Source organism: Scyliorhinus canicula, chromosome 22, assembly GCF_902713615.1.
Source record: "Scyliorhinus canicula chromosome 22, sScyCan1.1, whole genome shotgun sequence".
Lineage (NCBI taxonomy): Eukaryota > Metazoa > Chordata > Chondrichthyes > Carcharhiniformes > Scyliorhinidae > Scyliorhinus > Scyliorhinus canicula.
Genome location: NC_052167.1, coordinates 3,584,524 through 3,607,903, shown reverse-complemented (window position 1 = coordinate 3,607,903; position 23,380 = coordinate 3,584,524). Strand labels below are relative to the sequence as shown.

Sequence of the window (23,380 nt, the reverse complement as noted above, 5' to 3'; positions counted from 1 at the left end):
AAGATGTGCAGGTTAGGTGGATTGGCCATGATAAATTGCCCCTTAGTGTCCAAAATTGCCCTTCGTGTTGGGTGGGGTTACTGGGTTATGGGGATAGGGTGGAGGTGTGGACTTGGGTAGGGTGCTCTTTCAAAGAGCCGGTGCAGACTTGATGGGCTGAATGGCCTCCTTCGGCACTGTAAATTCTATAATTCTATAACTTGGTTATAGTCCAGGAGGGTGCATTACAATGTGAAAGGAGAATCACATTACCTGTCGGCTTTGCCGCAGATTCACCAACAACTTATCTTCACTTGGGATAAAGATATCTGAAAGAATACCAAGGTATGGAATCATTGCAAAGACTGCAAACTGTAAACAATTGATACTTAACCAGCCCCTCTCGATCCGCAATGCTAGTGTGGATGCAGCGTGTACCAGCCACAGGATGCAGCACAGCCTCTCGCCATGCCTCCTTCGACAGCACCTTCCAAACTTCTCAGATCCACAGTAAAAGCACAAGGGCAGCAGATTCCTGGGAACGCCACCACCTGCCAGACCCCTCCTACTTGGAACTATACCATCATTCCTTCACTGTCCCTGGGTCAAAATCCTGGAACTCCCTTCTTAGAAGTGTACCTGCACCACATGGACCGTGGTGATCCCAAAAGGCAGCTCACCACCACCTTCTCAACAGCAATTAGGGGTGGACCTGAAATGCTGGCTTTGACAGAGATGTTCAGATCTCATGAACAAATAAAAAAGAAGTTGTAATATTAACAACGACACCTGACATTTACACAGCACCTTCTAACATGAGAAACTGTCCAAACAAGCTTCATAAAGGGATGATTGGAAGAAAATGGATGCTGAACCAGTAAAGATAACGAGCGCGATTTAATGGGACAAAAAACAGAGTCCTGTCCCTGGTGCGTTTAGCGGGAGTTTCTCGATGCTGCTGTTATGGGCCAGGGTTAGAGAACCCCAAAGTGTGTCATGGAGTTCACCTGCCCACAACTTTTACTAGATTGTGGTATGGGGAGCACACGGCCCACTCTACAGGTGTGGTACAGCAGAAATGGAAAAGTATTTTTTTAAAGCAAAACAATGTTTATTCTATGAACTCAAGGTAACCTTTTTAAAACGTACAGTGAACATCTTAGCAACCATCAATTCAAATAAACCCCCAAAGAATACAACACTAAGTAATCCTTAATAACTTCCCAAACAACATCCAGAAGACAAAAAAAACACCTTTTAACAGAAGCACATTAGGTTTACATTCACTACTGAGAACATTTATAATTCTGAATTCACCAAATGATCAAGAGATAGTCTTTTCATGGCAGAGAGAACAACAGTACACCTGCTCTGTCTGGCTTCAGATCGAACACACTGAAAAACGAAACCAAAAAAACAGACACACTCAAACCTTTCTCAAAGTGAAACTAAAAAGCAGAGCCAGAGCTCAGCTCCACCCACACTCTGACATCACTGCAGTATCATGAGCAGCCAAACATTTCTTAAAGTGACATTCGCATGACAGCTGCAAAGGTCACTTTTGGGTTTTTTTGGCCTCGATGAGGAACACCCCGTAGAGGCCAATTTCTCAGCTCAGCTCGCCAGTGCAGGAGGACAACCCGTGGATGAGAGAGACATTTTTAAATGCCACCCCGATCTTTCAACTCCCCTCAGCCAAACCATCGTTGGCTCCGTTGTGAATCTCGTGAGAGGCCTCTTGAGAGATTCAATAGCCTTGTTGCATCACCAAGTCGGGCGCGTTTTCAGAATTATCTGGAGCTGAGAAGGCAGCACCCAAATATCAACAAGGGGGCGGTTCTCACGCCAGGTGCTATTGAGCCAAGCCTGGCCACCATTAACAAATGTGTATCATTATGGCACGGCAGATAGTAAGTACCAGGCAGCCCAAATCACGAAGAAATTCTTGAATCAGCTGCCAGAATGGTTTTGCAATTTGTGTGTTATGAGGATAAACACTCAGACCAATTGTGATAATTTTATATTAAAATCAAGTATTTATGATTTTTTTGTAAAAGTTTTTGCACAGTGAACAGCACTTTCCAACCATTTTCCAAAAGATTTCTACTTAAATAAACTCAAAGATAAACCCCCTTTTGACGGCAACAGTCTTTATAGATTTTCTAATCTGTAAAATCCCAATAACTTTATCACACAATGCCCTGTTGCTCCAGGGTGTTCTCTGAGGCTGACTTCAAACTGGTATTGAGATATCTAACTCTGCTTTGTTCAAGATCACAGCAGCCAGCACTCATACCAACACTGTGGTCAACGTTTCCTTAAATATGTTTGTTTTCCTTTGATTTTCCACTCTGTTGTTTATCCTTTAGAAGTACCGTTTGCCAGAATTCATCAACCCTTTTTTTTACTTAATCGCTCCTATAATAGTTTACAAATAAACTTTACATCTATTGACAATCTTACAATTGTATATGTTCCCTTTTGAAATACAATGACTCTATAACAGCCAACCACAAATTCTTTTATTTGCCTTATGTACATTTCTATTCAACTCTCCTGGCTCTCTGTTCATCGCCTTATCAAACCACTTGATTGCACCTCCTTTATGTTTAGCTATCTCCAATTCAAATTAAAACAGTCACACACCCCCACAAGCTTGTTTCCCAGTGTATCACAATAGGACAGTGATGTTGCAAAAAGAAAAATAAATGTTAAGATTCTGATTTTCCTGACACTATTAATGCAACATCGCAAACTGGTCCTAGCCCCGTTAAATGCCGACTTACCATCAACGTCAGCCACAACCATCATGCGGGGTCGAGTCAGGCTGCTGTGCAAGTGGTAGAAGTTCACTGTGCTGTCAAATGTAATAAACCCAATGCGGGTCTGTGAATCCCCAGGTAACCTAGGTAACAGAGACAGGAGAACAGGGTTGGAAGTGCAATCGGTCCCTCCTAAAGGAACTGTAGCTGCTTTCCTGTGATAACCTGTTTATTAAGTGGAGTTGGACTGCTCGAGGGGGAGGTATCCAGCATTTGAACTCACATGAGGGGGGGGGACAAGCACAGAATGAGAAAAGGTCCACTCAATCCGCCATGAATTGTCCATCGACCATCCACCACCCATCAACTCTATCCGACCCATGAAATCAGGTTAGAGAGTTCTGGGTTTGAGGCCCGTCCAATACTAATCAGGGACACACTGGTCACCAACACTGATTTTGAATGTCTAATTTTCCAAATATTTCTGGCACACAGAGCCTGCTTTTTAATCTTCCAGCTCTCCAGCAGAGGTCCTGTTGTTCGGACTGAATGTGGAGTGTCTATTCTGCGATGAATAAGACAATTTGGTTGTGGGGGTCAGACTGAACGAACAACAAAAGTCTTTTTATGTCCATCATCGTCGCCACTAACCCCAAACCCCCCCCCCCCCCATCCCAAGCACAAAATCGCCCCAGCTGGAAGAGCAGTGGCAGCCATTCTGTACACAGCAAGATCCAATATTCGACAATGTAAGGTTAATGGTCTTTAGTGCTGTTTGCTTCATGCCGAAGGTTGGCCAGGAACCCACAACTTTGTGACTTAAGAGATCTGATATTCACATCAAAAACATCTTGACGTGCACACAGATTGATTGTCAAATGTTTATTCCATTTAGAAAGTAGATTGAAAAGACCAGATACTGAATGCCTCACCTGTCTATGTTCTCCAGCAGGGTTTTGCAGACAATTCCCAGGTAACCAGTTTCCACCGCGTTGTAACTAACATCAAAGACGAACAGGTATGTTACAGGCCGTGGGCGCCGAGCCTGACCAAAGACAGAGATAACAGAGATCAATCAGTGACATCGTTCTCCCGTCAGTCAGGATGATGTACAAAGTGTGACACAGTGATCAGTGGTTTATGAGTGGACAGCAGGGATGGAGAGTGCAATTTCTTCACCTCAGCTGTCCCCTCGTGGGAGGGTTTGAAGTACAGGCGCGTCACTGCATACAGAGGGGATTGACATTGAAGCAAACCAGATTTCATAGAATTTTTATTTACAGTGCAGAAGGAGGCCATTTGGCCCATCGAGTCTGCACCAGCTCTTGGAAAGAGCACCCTACCCAAGGTCAACTCCACCCTATCCCCAAAACCCAGTAAACCCACCCAACACTAAGGGACAATTTGGGACACTAAGGGCAATTTATCCTGGCCAATCCACCTAACCTGCACATCTTTGGACTGTGGGAGGAAACCGGAGCACCCGGAGGAAACCCACACACACACGGGGAGGATGTGCAGACTCCGCACAGACAGTGACCCAAGCCGGAATCGAACCTGGGACCCTGGAGCTGTGAAGTAATTGTGCTAACCACTATGCTACCGTGCTGCCAGATAGTGCTCATTATCACCCCTTCCCACCAATGGCTGATCACATGCCTCTGCCAGTCAGGCCTAGTTATAAAGAGGGACTGGCACGGAGTTCTGCAGCTTGACAGAGGATGTATTGTTCAATGAGGGACAGGGTGTACCTGCCGCAGGTATTCTGTACAATGGTAGAGGAGTGTCTGGTACAGTTGGACAGGGTGTAGCTGGGACATGTGATTTGTACAGTTGGACAGGGTGTAGCTGATACAGGTGATCTGTACAGTTGGACAGGGTGTAGCTGGGACAGGTGATCTGTACAGTTGGACAGGGTGTAGCTGGGACAGGTGATCTGTACAGTTGGACAGGGTGTAGCTGGGACAGGTGATCTGTACAGTTGGACAGGGTGTAGCTGGGACAGGTGATCTATACAGTTGGACAGGGTGTAGCTGGTACAGGTGATCTGTACAGTTGGACAGGGTGTAGCTGGTACAGGTGATCTGTACAGTTGGACAGGGTGTAGCTGGGACAGGTGATTTGTACAGTTGGACAGGGTGTAGCTGGTACAGGTGATTTGTACAGTTGGACAGGGTGTAGCTGGGACAGGTGATTTGTACAGTTGGACAGGGTGTAGCTGGTACAGGTGATTTGTACAGTTGGACAGAGTGTAGCTGGGACAGGAGATTTGTACAGTTGGACAGGATGTAGCTGGTACAGGTGATCTGTACAGTTGGACAGGGTGTAGCTGATACAGGTGATCTGTACAGTTGGACAGGGTGTAGCTGGGACAGGAGATTTGTACAGTTGGACAGGGTGTAGCTGATACAGGTGATTTGTACAGTTGGACAGGATGTAGCTGGTACAGGTGATCTGTACAGTTGGACAGGGTGTAGCTGATACAGGTGATCTGTACAGTTGGACAGGGTGTAGCTGATACAGGTGATTTGTACAGTTGGACAGGGTGTAGCTGGGACAGGTGATTTGTACAGTTGGACAGGGTGCAGCTGATACAGGTGATCTGTACAGTTGGACAGAGTGTAGCTGGGACAGGTGATTTGTACAGTTGGACAGGGTGCAGCTGATACAGGTGATCTGTACAGTTGGACAGAGTGTAGCTGGGACAGGTGATCTGTACAGTTGGACAGGGTGTAGCTGGGACAGGTGATTTGTACAGTTGGACAGGGTGTAGCTGGGACAGGTGATCTGTACAGTTGGACAGGGTGTAGCTGGGACAGGTGATTTGTACAGTTGGACAGGGTGCAGCTGATACAGGTGATCTGTACAGTTGGACAGAGTGTAGCTGGGACAGGTGATCTGTACAGTTGGACAGGGTGTAGCTGGGACAGGTGATTTGTACAGTTGGACAGGGTGTAGCTGGGACAGGTGATTTGTACAGTTGGACAGGGTGTAGCTGGTACAGGTGATCTGTACAGTTGGACAGGGTGTAGCTGATACAGGTGATCTGTACAGTTGGACAGGGTGTAGCTGATACAGGTGATCTGTACAGTTGGACAGGGTGTAGCTGATACAGGTGATCTGTACAGTTGGACAGGGTGTAGCTGATACAGGTGATTTGTACAGTTGGACAGGGTGTAGCTGGGACAGGTGATCTGTACAGTCGGACAGGGTGTAGCTGATACAGGTGATCTGTACAGTTGGACAGGGTCTAGCTGGGACAGGTGATCTGTACAGTTGGACAGGGTGTAGCTGGGACAGGTGATCTGTACAGTTGGACAGGGTGTAGCTGGGACATGTGATTTGTACAGTTGGACAGGGTGTAGCTGATACAGGTGATCTGTACAGTTGGACAGGGTGTAGCTGGGACAGGTGATCTGTACAGTTGGACAGGGTGTAGCTGGGACAGGTGATCTGTACAGTTGGACAGGGTGTAGCTGGGACAGGTGATCTGTACAGTTGGACAGGGTGTAGCTGGGACAGGTGATCTATACAGTTGGACAGGGTGTAGCTGGTACAGGTGATCTGTACAGTTGGACAGGGTGTAGCTGGTACAGGTGATCTGTACAGTTGGACAGGGTGTAGCTGGGACAGGTGATTTGTACAGTTGGACAGGGTGTAGCTGGTACAGGTGATTTGTACAGTTGGACAGGGTGTAGCTGGGACAGGTGATTTGTACAGTTGGACAGGGTGTAGCTGGTACAGGTGATTTGTACAGTTGGACAGAGTGTAGCTGGGACAGGAGATTTGTACAGTTGGACAGGATGTAGCTGGTACAGGTGATCTGTACAGTTGGACAGGGTGTAGCTGATACAGGTGATCTGTACAGTTGGACAGGGTGTAGCTGGGACAGGAGATTTGTACAGTTGGACAGGGTGTAGCTGATACAGGTGATTTGTACAGTTGGACAGGATGTAGCTGGTACAGGTGATCTGTACAGTTGGACAGGGTGTAGCTGATACAGGTGATCTGTACAGTTGGACAGGGTGTAGCTGATACAGGTGATTTGTACAGTTGGACAGGGTGTAGCTGGGACAGGTGATTTGTACAGTTGGACAGGGTGCAGCTGATACAGGTGATCTGTACAGTTGGACAGAGTGTAGCTGGGACAGGTGATTTGTACAGTTGGACAGGGTGCAGCTGATACAGGTGATCTGTACAGTTGGACAGAGTGTAGCTGGGACAGGTGATCTGTACAGTTGGACAGGGTGTAGCTGGGACAGGTGATTTGTACAGTTGGACAGGGTGTAGCTGGGACAGGTGATCTGTACAGTTGGACAGGGTGTAGCTGGGACAGGTGATTTGTACAGTTGGACAGGGTGCAGCTGATACAGGTGATCTGTACAGTTGGACAGAGTGTAGCTGGGACAGGTGATCTGTACAGTTGGACAGGGTGTAGCTGGGACAGGTGATTTGTACAGTTGGACAGGGTGTAGCTGGGACAGGTGATTTGTACAGTTGGACAGGGTGTAGCTGGTACAGGTGATCTGTACAGTTGGACAGGGTGTAGCTGATACAGGTGATCTGTACAGTTGGACAGGGTGTAGCTGATACAGGTGATCTGTACAGTTGGACAGGGTGTAGCTGATACAGGTGATCTGTACAGTTGGACAGGGTGTAGCTGGGACAGGTGATCTGTACAGTTGGACAGGGTGTAGCTGGGACAGGTGATCTGTACAGTTGGACAGGGTGTAGCTGATACAGGTGATCTGTACAGTTGGACAGGGTGTAGCTGGGACAGGTGATCTGTACAGTTGGACAGGGTGTAGCTGATACAGGTGATCTGTACAGTTGGACAGGGTGTAGCTGGGACAGGTGATCTGTACAGTTGGACAGGGTGTAGCTGATACAGGTGATCTGTACAGTTGGACAGGGTGTAGCTGATACAGGTGATCTGTACAGTTGGACAGGGTGTAGCTGATACAGGTGATTTGTAGTTGGACAGGGTGTAGCTGATACAGGTGATTTGTAGTTGGACAGGGTGTAGCTGATACAGGTGATCTGTACAGTTGGACAGGGTGTAGCTGATACAGGTGATCTGTACAGTTGGACAGGGTGTAGCTGGGACAGGTGATCTGTACAGTTGGACAGGGTGTAGCTGGGACAGGTGATCTGTACAGTTGGACAGGGTGTAGCTGGGACAGGTGATTTGTACAGTTGGACAGGGTGTAGCTGGGACAGGTGATCTGTACAGTTGGACAGGGTGTAGCTGGGACAGGTGATCTGTACAGTTGGACAGGGTGTAGCTGGGACAGGTGATCTGTACAGTTGGACAGGGTGTAGCTGATACAGATGATCTGTACAGTTGGACCGGGTGTAGCTGACACTTGTGTTCTGCAGTGAATCACCTTGTACCTGATATTCCAGAGGCACCATAAACTCCAGTGCTGCATGCTGTAGTTCTGGCCGACTGTGTGGGTTGCAGTTACTGCCCGTCATGGGATCGTAGAGGAAATTCCCAGGAACTGGAGGAAGAAAAAAATTGGTGCTGAATTCCAAGACATCTGTACTTCTGTGTCACATCCTACCTTTGGCCAATTCCTGCTCACCTTTCTCCCCAATCCTTACCAACCTCCTGTCACCAGCAGCCACCCAGTGATTGTAAAACTTTTCTTTTTCGCTACAGAGCCCTTTGCTACCTTGCATATTACCATCACAACCATGTCTGCTGCCTCTTCCAACTTTACTATACAGTCACTGCCCATCTGCTGCCAACCTGCTATTGGCTGCAGAGGGTTAGGCCTCATTCATCACCACCCCTAACCCTGCCAACCCTGGAATCCTCTGGCATAGCCCCTTTATCTTGCCCATCTTTCAAAAAACATCTTCAATTCTTCGGTGAACCCCACAAATCTCTTGTTGCGTTTTTAGTTTACTCACTGGTGTGAGAATCACAGAATCCCTACAGTGCAGGATGAGGCCATTCAGTCCATCGAGTCTGCACCAACTTTCCAAAAGAACACCCTCCCACCCCCCCTGCCCACTCCGCACTATCCCCGTAACCTAACCTGCACATCCCTGGACACTAAGGGGCAATTTATCACAGCCAATTCGCCTAACCCACATATCTTTGGACTGTGGGAGGAAACCGGAGCACCCGGAGGAAACCCACGCAGACACGGGGAGAACGTGCAGACTCCGCACAAACAGTCACCCGTGGCCGGAATTGAACCCGGGTCCCTGGCGCTGTGAGGCAGCAATGCTAACCACTGTGCCACCGTGCTTGGCTTTGATGACTAACCTTGGGCCACAAACAAGTGGTTGGGCTGCCAGGCTAAAGGCTGCCCTGCCCTGGTTGGTGTTGAACGTTCTGACTGTTGGTAGAGTTGCTCACTTCCAGGTAAGTGGAGAGTATTTATCAGACTGAAACTGGGCTGTTTCCGTGTATCACCTCTTAGTGGCACCTCCTAATTGTGAAGTTAATCTCGTGGAGGGCAGAGAGAGACAGTTGGCTATTCATCCTCATAGTTGCCACGGGCAGAGAGAAGGTGCGGGGACCTATATGTTTGCGCCTCGACAGCAGTTACTTTCACAGTCACTGAGCCCATGGAAAATCAGGAGACTGTTCCACACTAAAGCAGGCCAGACATCTGGAGAAATTACAGCCAGGACAATTTAATTCCCATCAGTGGATAAACGTGTGTGATTATATCAGTTACTAATGGCACATCGCCTATAGATCATACGTTATAGGAGCAGAATTAGGCCATTCGGTCTATCGTGTCTGCTCCGCCATTGTATTATGGCTCATATGTTCCTCATCTGCTATAGGCACCTTCTCCCTGCCAACTCGCATATCGACAACCTTCAAATAGGAGCAATAGGAGATAAAACTGTGAATGAATCTGCTGTGTCCAGTATATCAGAGCTACTGTCAGATTTCACGTTCAAATTGTCATTTCAACCCACTTGAGCTTTCTCCCAGTGCCTTGTGATGGCACCTGACCTCTTTGACCCAACCACATACTCTCAAGGTATCCATTATTTACCAAACTTGAACATCAAACTTGGGTATGACCACTGCATGCTGCCAGAGCAGATTAAGTCAATCGCCTACAAGTGTTCCTACCATCAGGGCAGCACGGTGGCGCAGTGGGTTAGCCCTGCAGCCTCACGGCGCCGAGGTCCCAGGTTCGATCCCGGCTCTGGGTCACTGTCCGTGTGGAGTTTGCACATTCTCCCCATGTTTGCGTGGGTTTCACCCCCACAACCCAAAGATATGCAGGATAGGTGGATTGGCCACGCTAAATTGCCCCTTAATTGGAAAAAATGAATTGGGTACTCTAAATTTAAAAAAAGTGTTCTTACCGTCATTGAGCGAGAAACAAGCATTGCATTTCCAGTGTTGTTGGTCAATGAAGGTGATGAAGGGGTTGATGTAGGTCTGACACGTTGTACAGCGAGGGGGCACATCAGTGATCAGCAGGGGAGGCTCCTGGAATACCAGCAGGCAACATGTTATCAACATTTTGCTATTTATTCTGAATAACGTGGCCTTATCACTGCTCCTTAATTTAGCTTAAGTTCATCAGCTCTCCAGGATTGAAAGACTAACCTCCTGTCAGCATAAGATCGCAAGAAATTGAGCAGAAGTAGGCCGGTTCGCCTTTCAATAAGGTCGCAGCCAATCCGATTGTGGCCTTAACGCCACTTTCTTCCTTGTCCCCATAACCCCTGACTCCCTGAATTGTAAATCAAAAATCTATCGAATTTAATCTTGACTATATTCAATAACCCAGCCTCCACTGGTCTCTGGGGGAGGGGTTTCCAAAGACTGGTATGTATAAAGCAAATTACTGCAGATGCTGGAATCTGAAACTAAAACAGAAAATACTGGTTATTCTCAGCAGGTCTGACAGCATCTGTGGAGAGAAAAGGGAGCTAACGTTTCGAGACTGGATGACTTTGACAAAGAGTCTTCCAGACTCGAAACATTAGCTCCTTTCTCTCTGTCCAGATGCTGTCAGAACTGCTGAGATAAACATAGATATAGAATCCCTACAGTGCAGAAGGAGGCCATTTGAGCATAACGAGCAACAGCGTCCCCTCAGTAACTTCGACATTGTACGAAGATCACTTCTCAGCCTTCCAAACTATGATGACCAGAGACGGGAGGAACAAAAACGAAGGTGACAATAAAAAAAACTGCTTGGAAATAAAGAATTCTTTGAAGGCTTTTGCTGATTGTTATTATAAAAGTATCAGACTTAGGGGGAATAAATATAGTTTTACTGAGAGGCAGGAATTATTCAATCAGGTAGTGAGGAGTGAAGAGCCATCCCGTTTTCCCATTGGCTGTAGGGAAGGCAGGGTGGCGCAACTGTGAATGTGTCAAGTGACCAATGGCGGGCGTGTGGGGGTGGGGCACGGGAAGGGAGAAAGTCATGTGATGACACCTACAGAAATGGCAACACTAATGTAACCGCACCTCAGCGGTCTTTTGGAAGATGGATTTGCAAAGATGCAGGATGTTCCATCAGGAACGATCAATTATTCACAGTGGGGCAATCGCAAGATCAGGTGATTCAGGTTCCAGCACCTCTGCCTCTGATCCAGAAGATTTTATTCCTTTGTAAAAAAAATTTAGAATGCCCAATTATTTTTTTCTAATTAAGGGGCAATTTTGTGTGACCAATCCACCTACCCTGCACATCTTTGGGTTGTGGGGGTGAGACCCACGTTGAAATGGGGAGAATGTGAAAACTCCACACGGGCAGTGATCCGGGGCCGGGATCGAACCCAGGTCCTCAGCGTCGTAGGCAGCAGTGCTAACCACTGTGCCGCCCTGCCGCCCCAGCTGATCTAGAAGGGAAAAAACACAGTAACCTGAAAATGGAACTCCAGTAGTACTGACCTTTGGCAATTTTGAACTGTTTTTCCCTTCTGACCTGGTTCAAGTCCCACTCCAGGGCCACTTGGCCATGGAAAGGAGGGCGTTCATGGCTCATCCAAAGAGGTTGCCAAGCAAACTGCTAGCCCTCCCATTATGCCAAGGGCAGGTGGTAAGAGTGGGAGTGATTCTTGATACAGAGTTGTGCCTCTCAAGCTATTACCACGTTTCTCTCTCTCTCTCTCTCTCTCTCTCTAAACAGAGAGAGTTGCCTGAAGGTCCCTTGCAAGCTATGGCTCCTTACGGACAAGCAGAGCAATAGCTCTGGGACTGCTTGGGGAATCTAAGGAAGATGAAAGTTGGTCACTACAGTGGGAAGTTCTGGTCATCCAATCATCAGAAGGATGTTACCACTTTTGAGAAGGGACACATGGGGGGCAACGTAGATGAGCCCGTAATATCAGAAACATAGATGCAGGTATGGAACCTTTGAGCTTCCTCTGCCATTTTGTTAGATCCTGGCTGTTCTGCGCCATAGTCTGGTCAATTTCTGCCACACTCTCTGATCCTCTTATTGAAAATAATATCTATGACCCTGTCTTTAAAATGTCAATTGATTCAGAAAATAAGGCACAATAAAAGTTAAGGATCCAAGCAGCATGGGTGAATGCTCATCCCATTCCAGTCGACCTACCCTGGAATCCTTGAAGGGTTGGAAGATAAGACCGAGAGGAAGTTTCACCTGCTTCAGCATTGCCAGAGTGTGTGGAATGTTCACCAGTGTGCACTGAAACACACTAAGGAAGAAAACAAAAATACACAACAATTATCACACCCACTGTCGCCTTGTGAGTTGGACACACAGAAAATACCTCGACCCCCACCAGCACTGTGCAAGTTCACTGCCCATCTCTATCTGGATCACACATGCCAGCTGTGAATTGGAAAGGCTATCGAACTAGGATCGAGGGTACAGGGAGTGTTCGCTCCCTGTAGTCCACCGACACACATTCTGCAGGGGATACGACTAGGCAGCGGACGCTGGCAGCTACCATGCCCATCATTCCCCTCCCTCATTCAGAACCGATAGGACCAACTGTAGCTATCCAAACACTCTTCTATACATAGATGCGATATAGAACATAGAACAGTACAGCACAGAACAGGCCCTTCGGCCCTCAATGTTGTGCCGAGCCATGATCACCCTACTCAAACCCACGTATCCACCCTATACCCGTAACCCAACAACCCCCCCCCAACCTTACTTTTTAGGACACTACGGGCAATTTAGCATGGCCAATCCACCTAACCCGCACATCTTTGGACTATGGGAGGAAACCGGAGCACCCGGAGGAAACCCACGCACACACGGGGAGGACGTGCAGACTCCACACAGACAGTGACCCAGCCGGGAATCGAACCTGGGACCCTGGAGCTGTAAAGCATTTATGCTAACCACCATGCTACCGTGCTGCCCGAAAAAAGTACAGCCTGTCTTTCAGAAATGCATGCGTCCAGGCCCTTATTAGCTCACAATTCCCCATATAGATATATAACAGAATGATTTGCACTTTGTTGGCTCTCTCAAAAATGTTCCGCAGTACAGTTTATAAATATGAGAAAACCAAAAAAAAAAAAAAATGTTCCGCAGTATTCACACACAATGAGTTACTGACTGCTGTTATGTGACTCTATAGCAGGGATCTGCCATCCTGGAGACTAGCTTTGGTGGTGGGCACAAAAGTGGGAGTGATAGCTGCTCATTTGGGAGGGTGGGATGGCTGACCAAGTGTGATTGTGTGCTGTTCATCTTATTAAATATGCATCCATGAGCTGATTATTGTCGAGGTGGGCAACAGGGTAGTCGCGATCCTCGTTGTTACCTCATGAGGTTGAAGGTCTCTGCGCCATATTTTTTTTTAATATATTTTTTATTCTCCTTTTTCACATTTTCTCCCAAATTTACACCCACCAACAATAAACAATAATTAGTAACAAATATGCCAATTCCCATATCAATAACAACAATCCCATCCTCCCACCAAACCCCAGACATTAGCCCGCATGGTCACATAAACAAATGACAAAAAGGAATCAGGGATTACCCATAGTCGCCATTAACCCAAACCGCCCCCCTCCCCCCAATCCTCCCATCCACACGCCCCAACTAATGTTCGATGTTATCCAGTTCTTGAAAGTGTATAATGAATAATGCCCATGAATTGTAGAACCCCTCCATCCTTCCCCTCAGTTCAAACTTAACCTTCTCAAGAGTCAAGAATTCCAACAGGTCCCCCCGCCACGCCAGGGCACAGGGTGGAGAGGCTGCTCTCCAACCTATCAGGATCCGCCTCCGGGCGATCAACGAGGCGAAGGCTACAAATCTTCCTCCGCACCCGTTTCCAACCCCGGCTGGTCCGACACCCCGAATATGGCCCCCCAGGGGCCCGGGTCCAGTTTCCCGTGCACCACTTTAGAAATTACCCTAAAAACCTCCTTTCAGTAATCCTCCAGCTTTGGACAGGACCAAAACATATAGCCCAGGGCATCTGACAGTGAGTAATTACTGCTTGTACTGCTCACAAGTACAGGTGGACACACTCCACAAACTTCCCAAGGAAGTTCTCTGTTTGTCCTGATAGCTAAAGCCCCTTAAACCTGGTGGAAATCAACTAGTCCACCTCAGGCAGGGACTTGACATCAGTGCACGAGGGAAACAAAAGGGACCTGGATCCGCACCTTAAGTGCTGTAAGTTACAGGCTACGGACCGGGTGCAGGAAGGTGGGCTTAGAAAGGGCACCTGAATGTCCTGGTGCTGGCATGGACAAGATGGGCTGAATGGCCACCTTCTGAGTAGTAACCTTTCTATGGTTCTATGATTCTATCAGGACATGGTGTTGTAGATGTGTCCAGGCTAAGGGTGAGGTGTTAAGCCAAGTCTCTGCTTGCCCTCAGAAGAACAGAAGGAGTTCTAACATGTACCCCAGCCAATATATACCTCTTGACCATGATCAATAAAATCAGACGTTCAGGTCATTACCCCATTGCCATTTGTAAGGCCTTGATGCGCGCAACCTGATGCCTACCTTTCCTACGTTATAGAAATAACCGCACTTAAAAAAGAAAATACTTGTCTGTGATGCATTCTGGGAGGTCCTGAGGTTCTGAAAGGCGCTCGATTAATGCATGTCTGTCTTTTTCTAGAATCTAGATGTTACTGTATTGTACACACTGAACCCCCAGTTCTTACTCCGAGCAGCAGTTCAATTTGCGGAGGTGAGTGCTCAGGCCCGGCTCAGGTGCTGCAGCTGGTTCTACCCGTGGGACATTCCTTTGCTGGAGGAGGTTGATTGGGCAGACGCTGGAAACCTGCTGTAGGTCCAGGTTGGCTGTCGACTCTTGCAGCTGCTCCATCCGCAATGTCTCCTGTCGGGACAACAGATAAAATCATCGTGCAGAATACAGGGAAAGGGCAGAGAAATGGGGGCAAGATCTTTTATTCTCATCCGTTCTTGGAATGTGGCGTCGCTGGCAAAAACCAGCATTCTTTGCCCATTACTGCTTGCCACCTGAGAAGGTGGTGCTGTGATGGCCCCTTTCTTGTACCAGGTTGGATTCTTGCTCTTGGCCATGGCAGAGATAAGGGCTGGGAAAGATTATCAATTGGGCTCGCAATGTGGCTCACTTACTCTTGCTGGAAGCTGCATATCTTCAAATAGAACATAGAACATAGAACAGTACAGCACAGAACAGGCCCTTCGGCCCTCGATGTTGTGCCGAACAATGATCACCCTACTTAAACCCACGCAACCCGTATACCCATAACCCAACAATCCCCCCATTAACCTTACACTACGGGCAATTTAGCATGGCCAATCCACCTAACCCGCACATCTTTGAACTGTGGGAGGAAACCGGAGCACCCGGAGGAAACCCACGCACACACGGGGAGGACGGCAGACTCCACACAGACAGTGACCCAGCCGGGAATCGAACCTGGGACCCTGGAGCTGTGAAGCATTGATGCTAACCACCATGCTACCGTGAGGCAGGGACCTATCCTCTGCAGGCAAAAAGGAACATGTCCAAGCCTTGCTGCTTTTTAAAAACTAAACAACTAAGAAGGTTATAATAGTTTCTTGGTGCATTCTCCATGGCGACACCTCAACCAATCAGTGTCGGTTTGCCAAAAACTCAGTGGCCTCTGCTGGAGCCACTTGATGCACTCGGCAACTCACCAAGGCTCCTCTGGCAGCAGCTGTGTAACCTTCTCACCTGGCGTAAGGCAGAATCCGTGCCAGGCCAAATGGCCTCCCTCTGTGCGGTAACCTTTCTGTGATTCTACCCACCTGCGCTGCCGAACTCCTCGAAGCCTCTGTCCAGGATGACTTGTTCTGCGAGCTTTGTCCTGGATAGGGGTGTGACTGTGATCCAATGGCCCCATTAGAACCTGAATGATGAACTTGAATGGACAACAAGGACAAGTTCAGGGGTTGTGCTGTGTGGCCACGGCATTGTAACATGTGTGCCGCGATCAGTTAGCTACCAGTTCAGACCTGTGCACACATTTTATAGACTTCAGGTTAGAATGCCGAGCAACTTGGAGTTCAATAAAAATCTACAATTAAAAAGCTAATGATGACCATGAAACGATCGCTGATTGTCGTAAAATCCCATCTGGTTCAGTAATGTCTGTGCAATAAACTTGCATTTGGACAACAGGCTTGAGCCTGAATCACGAGGAATTATTAATTGACTGTGTTGAAAATATTTCCCAACGTAAGCTTAGTGTGAGAGGGAGAGAGGTTGAGCAGAACGTATTCTTCATCAACCTGCAGCAAGCTGTCCACTGGTTGCAACCTACCTCCCCACTCCGCTCCCCGAGTAGTTTAAAGCTATCTAGTCGTACTGACTTCAGACAGTACTGGCACATGAAACAGATACATCGTCCACAAACAATGTAGGTGGCAGAATTTTAATTAGAACAGTACAGCATTAATCATTTATTACACCAGCAGCAGATTGTGTCACTTCCCTCCCCGCAATAACCTACTCACTTACCTATCGTTGGCAGAGGTACAGAAATAGTAATGGACACAGCAACACGCACAGAGGAGTCCCAGGGCGGGCCCGTGTGTTGTGTGTGAACTGTCACTCAGTCTGCGGTCAATGGCAGCAGAGCCCAGTACAGTTTGGACAAGAGAACGGCTCGAAAATGTTGTCATGTCCAAGAAAGAACTTACCCTTCGCGATCAATTATGTGCTTTTTACAAGATAGTCACTGCCGCAGAATTGGCACACGGTGAGCTCCCAAACAGCAATGTGATAATGACCAGATATGTATTTTTTAGCATTTGGGACTGTCAGGAATTGCTCCATGGTGGCACGGTGGGTTAGCACTGCTGCCTCACGGCGCCGAGGTCCCAGGTTCCATCCCGGCTCTGGGTCACTGTCCGTGTGGAGTTTGCACATTCTCCCCGTGTCTGCGTGGGTTTCGTCCCCACAACCCAAAGATGTGCAGGGTAGGTGGATTGAACGTGCTAAATTGCCCCTTAATTGTAAAAAAATGAATTGGGTACTCTAAATTTATAATCTAAAAAAAGGAATTGCTCCATCACACAGAGGAAATGATCTTTAGGCAAAATGTAAAAGGGGTGAGATCAAATCAGACGCTCCTTACACAACAGGTCCTAATCTCCTTGGTCAGAGAGTGGCCAATTCCTGCTCCAAGTGAGCATGTTTATAGTTGATATTACCCATGTATTACTCATTAATTAGAGTAATGTATCACTCTACATTAAAACTCCCCCAAAAAGATCAGCGCATCGAATGCACGTCAGTGTCAATTCAGAATTATCACCCAGTGGGTAATTCAGAATTACGTGATAATTCAGAGTGAAACACCCTGGACATATCCACTTATGGGGAGGCAGTGGGACTGTCACCAGATGGGACCGGTTTAGCTCAGTTGGCTGGACAGCTGATGCAGAGCAAGGGCAGCAGTGTGGGTTCAATGCCCGTACCGGCTGAGGTTATTTATAAAGGTCCCGCCTTCTCAACCTCGCCCCCTCAAAGTGGAAAGCAGCCGATGATCATCTGGGACTATGGTGACCTTTAGCAATCCAGAGACCCAGGGTAATGTTGTGGGGACGCATGCTCAAATCCGGCAAGTCCAGATGGTGAAATTTGAATTGAATAAAAATCTGGTCAAAAAAAATCTAACGATGCCCCTGGTTGTCAAAAAAACCACCACATCCGGTTCACTAACGCCTTGGTCTGACCTACATGTGACTCCAGAACCACAGCAATGTGGTTGACTCTTAACTGCCCATCGCCCCCCCTTCCCCCCCCCCCCCCCCCCCAGGGCAATTTGGGATGGGCACCGATGCCCAACATCCCATGAAAGAATTTTTAAAAATCTAACTGGCTTCTCAAAAATTCTAAACTGTTTTAGTTTAGATGGGCAGCATGGTCGGCGCAGGCTTGGAGGGCCGAATGGCCTGTTCCTGTGCTGTACTTTTCTTTGTTCTTTGTTAAACTGAAAGTATTTGTGGCCCACAATGATTGAGTGAAGAAAAACACATCAAATTATTTGGCCTTTTATAACAGCCCAAACGAGAGATGATCTAACTGGGCCGGAGAGGGAAATAAGGTGCAGAATATTTAGCCGATAAAGATTTGCCCACAGCTCAGAGATTACATGAACTGTTGAGCACCGACATACTTGTAGGGATCTGCTGCCGACAACAATAACAACTTGCATTTATATAGCGACTTCAAGGTAGTAACACATCCCAAGGCATTATGAATTTGACACCGAGGCACAGCTAAGGTACAAGGACAGGTAACCAAGAGCTTTGTTGCTGCACTGAGGAGTGCCCTCAAAGAGAAGGAAAGGGTGGAGAGGTGTAGGGAGGGAATGCCAGAGCTTAGTGCACAGGCAACGGAAGGCGATGAAAATCGAAGCTACACTAGAGGCCAGGATTGGAGGGGTGCAGAGCTCTCCGAGGGCTGTAGGAGATTACAAACCGTTATCCCACACTGGATTCCTCATCTAGTCCAGGAGGAGAAGAACCATTAACCATCTGGGATCACAAAGCTGGTGACGGATAATACCCACTTCACAGTATCAATCTCCATGCTATCGAGCTCAGGGATCTCGGAGGGATGTTGGTGCTTCCTTCTCCCGTAAGGAACTAATTTCTAGCTGCCCCCCCCCCCCCCCCCATGGGAGACTTTATATTTAGTTCTGTGAGCTAATCTGACTCAGCCACGCTTATCAGTGTAATCTCTTATCCACAAATCTTCTCAATGGATTGAGCATCTGCACAGGCCCACCACGCTCTGTCACTATGGCAACACTACTTGTAACCAACCAATGAGCATCCTTCCTCACATTCACTGCTCCCCCACCATCTTCCACAGTTGCTGGCTGCCATCTCTTCAGCCTCATTCTTTAGTCTTGGATGGGATCAGGGCTGGCACGGTGGCGCAATGGGTTAGCACTGCTGCCTCAGGGCACCGAGGACCCGGGTTCGATCCCGGCCCCGGGTCACTGTCCGTGCGGAGTTTGCACATTCTCTCCGTGTCTGCGTGGGTCTCACCCCCCCCCCCCCCCCCCCCCCCCCCTCCCACAACCCAAAAAGATGTTCAGGCTAGGTGGATTGGCCACGCTTAATTGGAAAAAAAATAATTGGGTTACTCTAAATTTATTTTTAAAAAGAATTTAAATTCCACCAGCTGCCGTGATAGGATTTGAACCCGTGTCCCCGGAGCATTTGCCTGGGCCTCTGCGACATTACCACTATACACCTCTTCTTCTTCTCCTTGTCACTCCTTGATGGAGCAAAGGCCACAGGCAAATACTCTCCATCGAATCCCGTCTTGGGCCAAACTCTCCAGTTGTTCCCATGTAGAACCCTTGGCTCCCATCTCCTTTTCTGTATCCCACCGCCATATGTTTCCCCCTCTGCTTTCTCTGTCCTTGAGGGTTCCATTTGAGAGCTTGCCGTGTCTTGTTGTTCACTGATTTCCGCAATGTATGGCCTATCCAGTACCACTCCCACCTTTCCATCTGGAGGACCATTGGGTCTTGTTCTGTCTCTTCCCACACAACTATCTCCCCCCCGAACAATTAATTGTGCTAACAATTCTGGTCCACCACGCTTTAGGAAAAGGTGCCTTGGAGAGGGTGCTGGGGAGATTTATTAGGTACCAGGGAATTTATTTGTGTGCAGAAACTGGAGAGGATGGAATTGTTCTCCTTGGAGCACAGGAAGGTTGAGGGGAGAGTTGATAGAGGTGGTGAAAACACAGATTTAAGGCAGGATAACAGGAGGTGACATGAGAAAACAGTCTTCACAAAGTGAATCGCTATGATCTGGAATGCACTGTCTGAAAGGGTGGCGGAGACAGATTCAATTGTAACTTTCCAAAGGGAACAGGATGAATATTTGAATGGAAATACCTACAGGGCTATGAATGAAAGGCAGATTTCCATTTTTCTGCTTCCTTTCCATACCAGCAGACATCTGAAAGGCCAATTAAGTACTTTTTGAAGTGTGGTTACTGCTCTAATGTAAAAAAAAAGGCAGCAGCCAATCTCCCCACACCAAGCTCCCACAAACAGCACTGTGAGAACCACGTAATCCTGTGCTGCTGGTTGAGGGGTAAATATGGGCAGGATACTGGTGAGAACTGGCCAGTTCTTTTCTTCAAAATAGTGCCAAGGAATCATCTGCCTGAGAGGGCGGACGGGGTTTAATGTCCTCATGCGAAAGATGGCGCCTCCAACTATGTAGTGTGGGCTTCCACTGGGGGCTATAGTTTTTTTCCCACAGCCCAAAGATGTGCAGGTTAGGTGTATTGGCCACGCTAAATTGCCCCTAAGTGTCCAAAAGGTTAGGTGGGGTTATGGGGAAAGGGCAGGGGATTGGGCTTAGGTAGGGCAGTCTTTCACAGGGTCGGTGCAGACTCAATGGGCCGAATGGCCTCCTTCTGCACCGTAGGGATTCTGTGATTCCATGAATACTACAGGCCTCTCATGGCATTGCTCACAGATCTGAAACTCGGAACACCATTGGTAGCAGTGCTCACAAAGAATTGAAACACGAGCAGACCAATCGTGGTATTGCTCACAGTGAGTTGAAACTCAGAATATTAGCAGACCTTGCGTGGCATTGCTCACAGTGAGTTGAAAATTAGCACCCTAGCTGACCTCTTGTGGCATTGCTCACAAAGAATTAAACTCAGAACACGAGCAGACCTCCTGTGGCATTACTCACATTAAGAGCAGGTTTGAAGAATATTGTCAGACCTCCAATGGCACTGCAAACTGAGAGTTGGAGAACGTGACAGGTGTTTGAAAGAAATATAGAGTCATAGAATTCCTACAGTACAGCCATTTGGCCCATCGAGTCTTCACCAATCCTCTGACAGAGCGCCCTACCCAGGTCCACTCACCCGTCCCATCGCCGTAAGCCCACCTAACCTGCACACCCCTGGACACGAAGGGGCAATTTAGCATGGCCAATTCACCTAACCTGCATTGTGGGAGGAAACAGGAGTACCCGGAGGAAACCCACGCCGACACAGAGAGAAAGTGCAAACTCCACACAGATAGTCACTCAATGTTGGAATTGAACCCGGGTCCCTGCTGTGAGGCAGCAGTGCCAACCACTGTGCCACACGACATGGAGAGAGAGAGAGTGAACTATGTCAGTATTGATAAACTGTTTTTGGGTTAAGTTCTGAAAACCTTGAGTTAGTGAGAGTAACCAAGCTCAGCTGAAGTATGTTACTGTTACTGTTAACATTATAGACGCCTGTAAAGCAGAGCATGTTCTATAAACAACATTTATTTTATTTATTTATTTTAATTTAGTGTACCCATTCATTTTTTCCAATTAAGGGGCAATCTATCGTGGCCAATCCACCTACCCTGCGGTTGTGGGGGTGAAACCCACGCAGACACGGGGAGAATGTGCAAACTCCACAAAGTCAGTGACCCAGAGCCGGGATCGAACCTGGGACCTCGGCACCGTGAGGCAACAGGGCTATCCACTGCGCCACCGTGCTAACATTTATTTTATCATTTCTGTGTAGATAATTTCAAATCGTTTTGATGAATGCATATGTCAACCCAATATGCTTTGGTAACATCCTAACACCTTCAATTCTTACTTCCTCCATAGGGTGGTGCTGTAAACACCAATATTGGAAAAAGAACTGTTACGTTGACTTCATCAAGAGCTGCACTTCCTCTGTTACAGCACCCACAAGATATGCCACTTCCCCCAGCTAACCATCAACAAGGCTGGACATTCGCCAGTAATATATCCTGTTCTGTGTATAGCACACACTTCCATCAACACTTGCTTCATCACACTTTGTTGGTCTGATATGGCAGAACTGGACTGTGAATCAGAGGCCCTGGTGAGAGTATTTTGTGAAGTACATATATTGTGGTAAAACAGTAAATCGGGGCGGCACGATAGCAACATTGGTTAGCACTGTTTCTTCACAGCTGCAGGGTCCCAGGTTCGATACCCGGCTTGGGTCACTGTGTGCGGCGTCTGCACATGTCTGCGTGGGTGCTCCGATTTCCTCCCACAGTCCAAAGACGTGCCGTGAATCGGACATTCTGAATTCTCCCTCCGTGTACCCGAACAGGTGCCGGAATGTGGCGACTAGGGGCTTTTCACAGTAACTTCATTGCAGTGTTAATGTAAGCCTACTTGTGACAATAATAAAGATTATTAGATTATGATTAAATCTCATGAGTTTAGCCATGGGAGATCTGACAATATATAAATATTAGTTCTGTTCCTCATATATCTTTTACACGTGAAAGTTTGACAGATGCAATCTACTTGGTTTGGATGCATTCTTAAACTAGCAACAACAAGTGCAGGTGAAGAATTCCTCCTGTCCCTTCGAGGCACATCAAGGTCAAGTGAAGCTCACTCCTCACCCTCGGGGACACATCGGTGAAATGAAATGAAAATTGCTTATTGTCACGAGTAGGCTTCAAATGAAGTTACTGTGAAAAGCCCCTAGTCGCCACATTCCGGCGCCTGTCCGGGGAGGCTGGTACGGGAATCGAACCGTGCTGCTGGCCTGCTGGGTCTGCTTTCAAAGCCAGCGATTTAGCCCGGTGAGCTAAACCAGCCCCTATGCCCCGGTGCGGGGGAGGGACGGGATATTCTCTATTCTCCCCACACACAGGGACACATTAGCTGGCACGAAGGATACATGAGATAGTCAGCTAGCCTACACATCTTTGGAGTAAAAATGGCACCTCATTCGAACAAGCTGTTCCTGAAGAAAGAACCACTTGTAGCTTTAAACAGCCTATCACGGCCGCAGGGTGTCCCAAGGAGTTCTACAGCCGGTAAAGTACTTTTGAAACAAAAGCTGGAATTCTCCGATCGTCGGGATTCACTTTTCCCGCCAGCAGAGCGCCCCCCCCATCCCGGGTTTCACGGCAGCGTGGGGTGGTTACAACGGGAAATGCCATTGACAAGCGCTGGGAAGATAAAATCCCACCTCCCGGGAAACACGCAGCTGAGGGACCGGAGACTCCAGCCCAGAAACAGAAAATTCAGATCAATCTCAGCAGGTCCAACAGCATCTGTGGAGAGAGAAGGGAGCCAACTTTTCGAGTCTGGATGACTCTTTGTCAAAGTACTTTTTGAAATTTAGTGACTCTTGCACTTCAGGAGAGCAGCAGCCTGTTTGCACACAGCAAGATCCCGCACTCAGCAATAG

General features: G+C 47.8%; 1 protein-coding gene across 4 annotated transcripts in view; it reads right to left on the bottom strand.

Annotated features, from left to right (window-relative positions):
- LOC119956122 (protein transport protein Sec24B-like) overlaps positions 1-23,380 on the bottom strand; it is a 54,062-nt gene that overhangs the window by 28,324 nt on the left and 2,358 nt on the right. For 2 of the 4 annotated variants that reach the window (XM_038783004.1, XM_038783007.1), the window contains exons 2-9: positions 15,961-16,073; positions 14,862-15,037; positions 12,305-12,407; positions 10,089-10,215; positions 8,136-8,245; positions 3,674-3,786; positions 2,766-2,884; positions 253-308 (exon numbers count right to left, since the gene is read on the bottom strand). In XM_038783004.1, coding sequence (XP_038638932.1) covers positions 253-308; positions 2,766-2,884; positions 3,674-3,786; positions 8,136-8,245; positions 10,089-10,215; positions 12,305-12,407; positions 14,862-15,037; positions 15,961-16,073 — 917 coding nt within the window. Of the gene's footprint in view, positions 1-252; positions 309-2,765; positions 2,885-3,673; positions 3,787-8,135; positions 8,246-10,088; positions 10,216-12,304; positions 12,408-14,861; positions 15,038-15,960; positions 16,074-18,640; positions 18,835-23,380 lie in introns of those variants that run through there. The other 2 variants (XM_038783006.1, XM_038783005.1) reach the window with 2 other exon arrangements.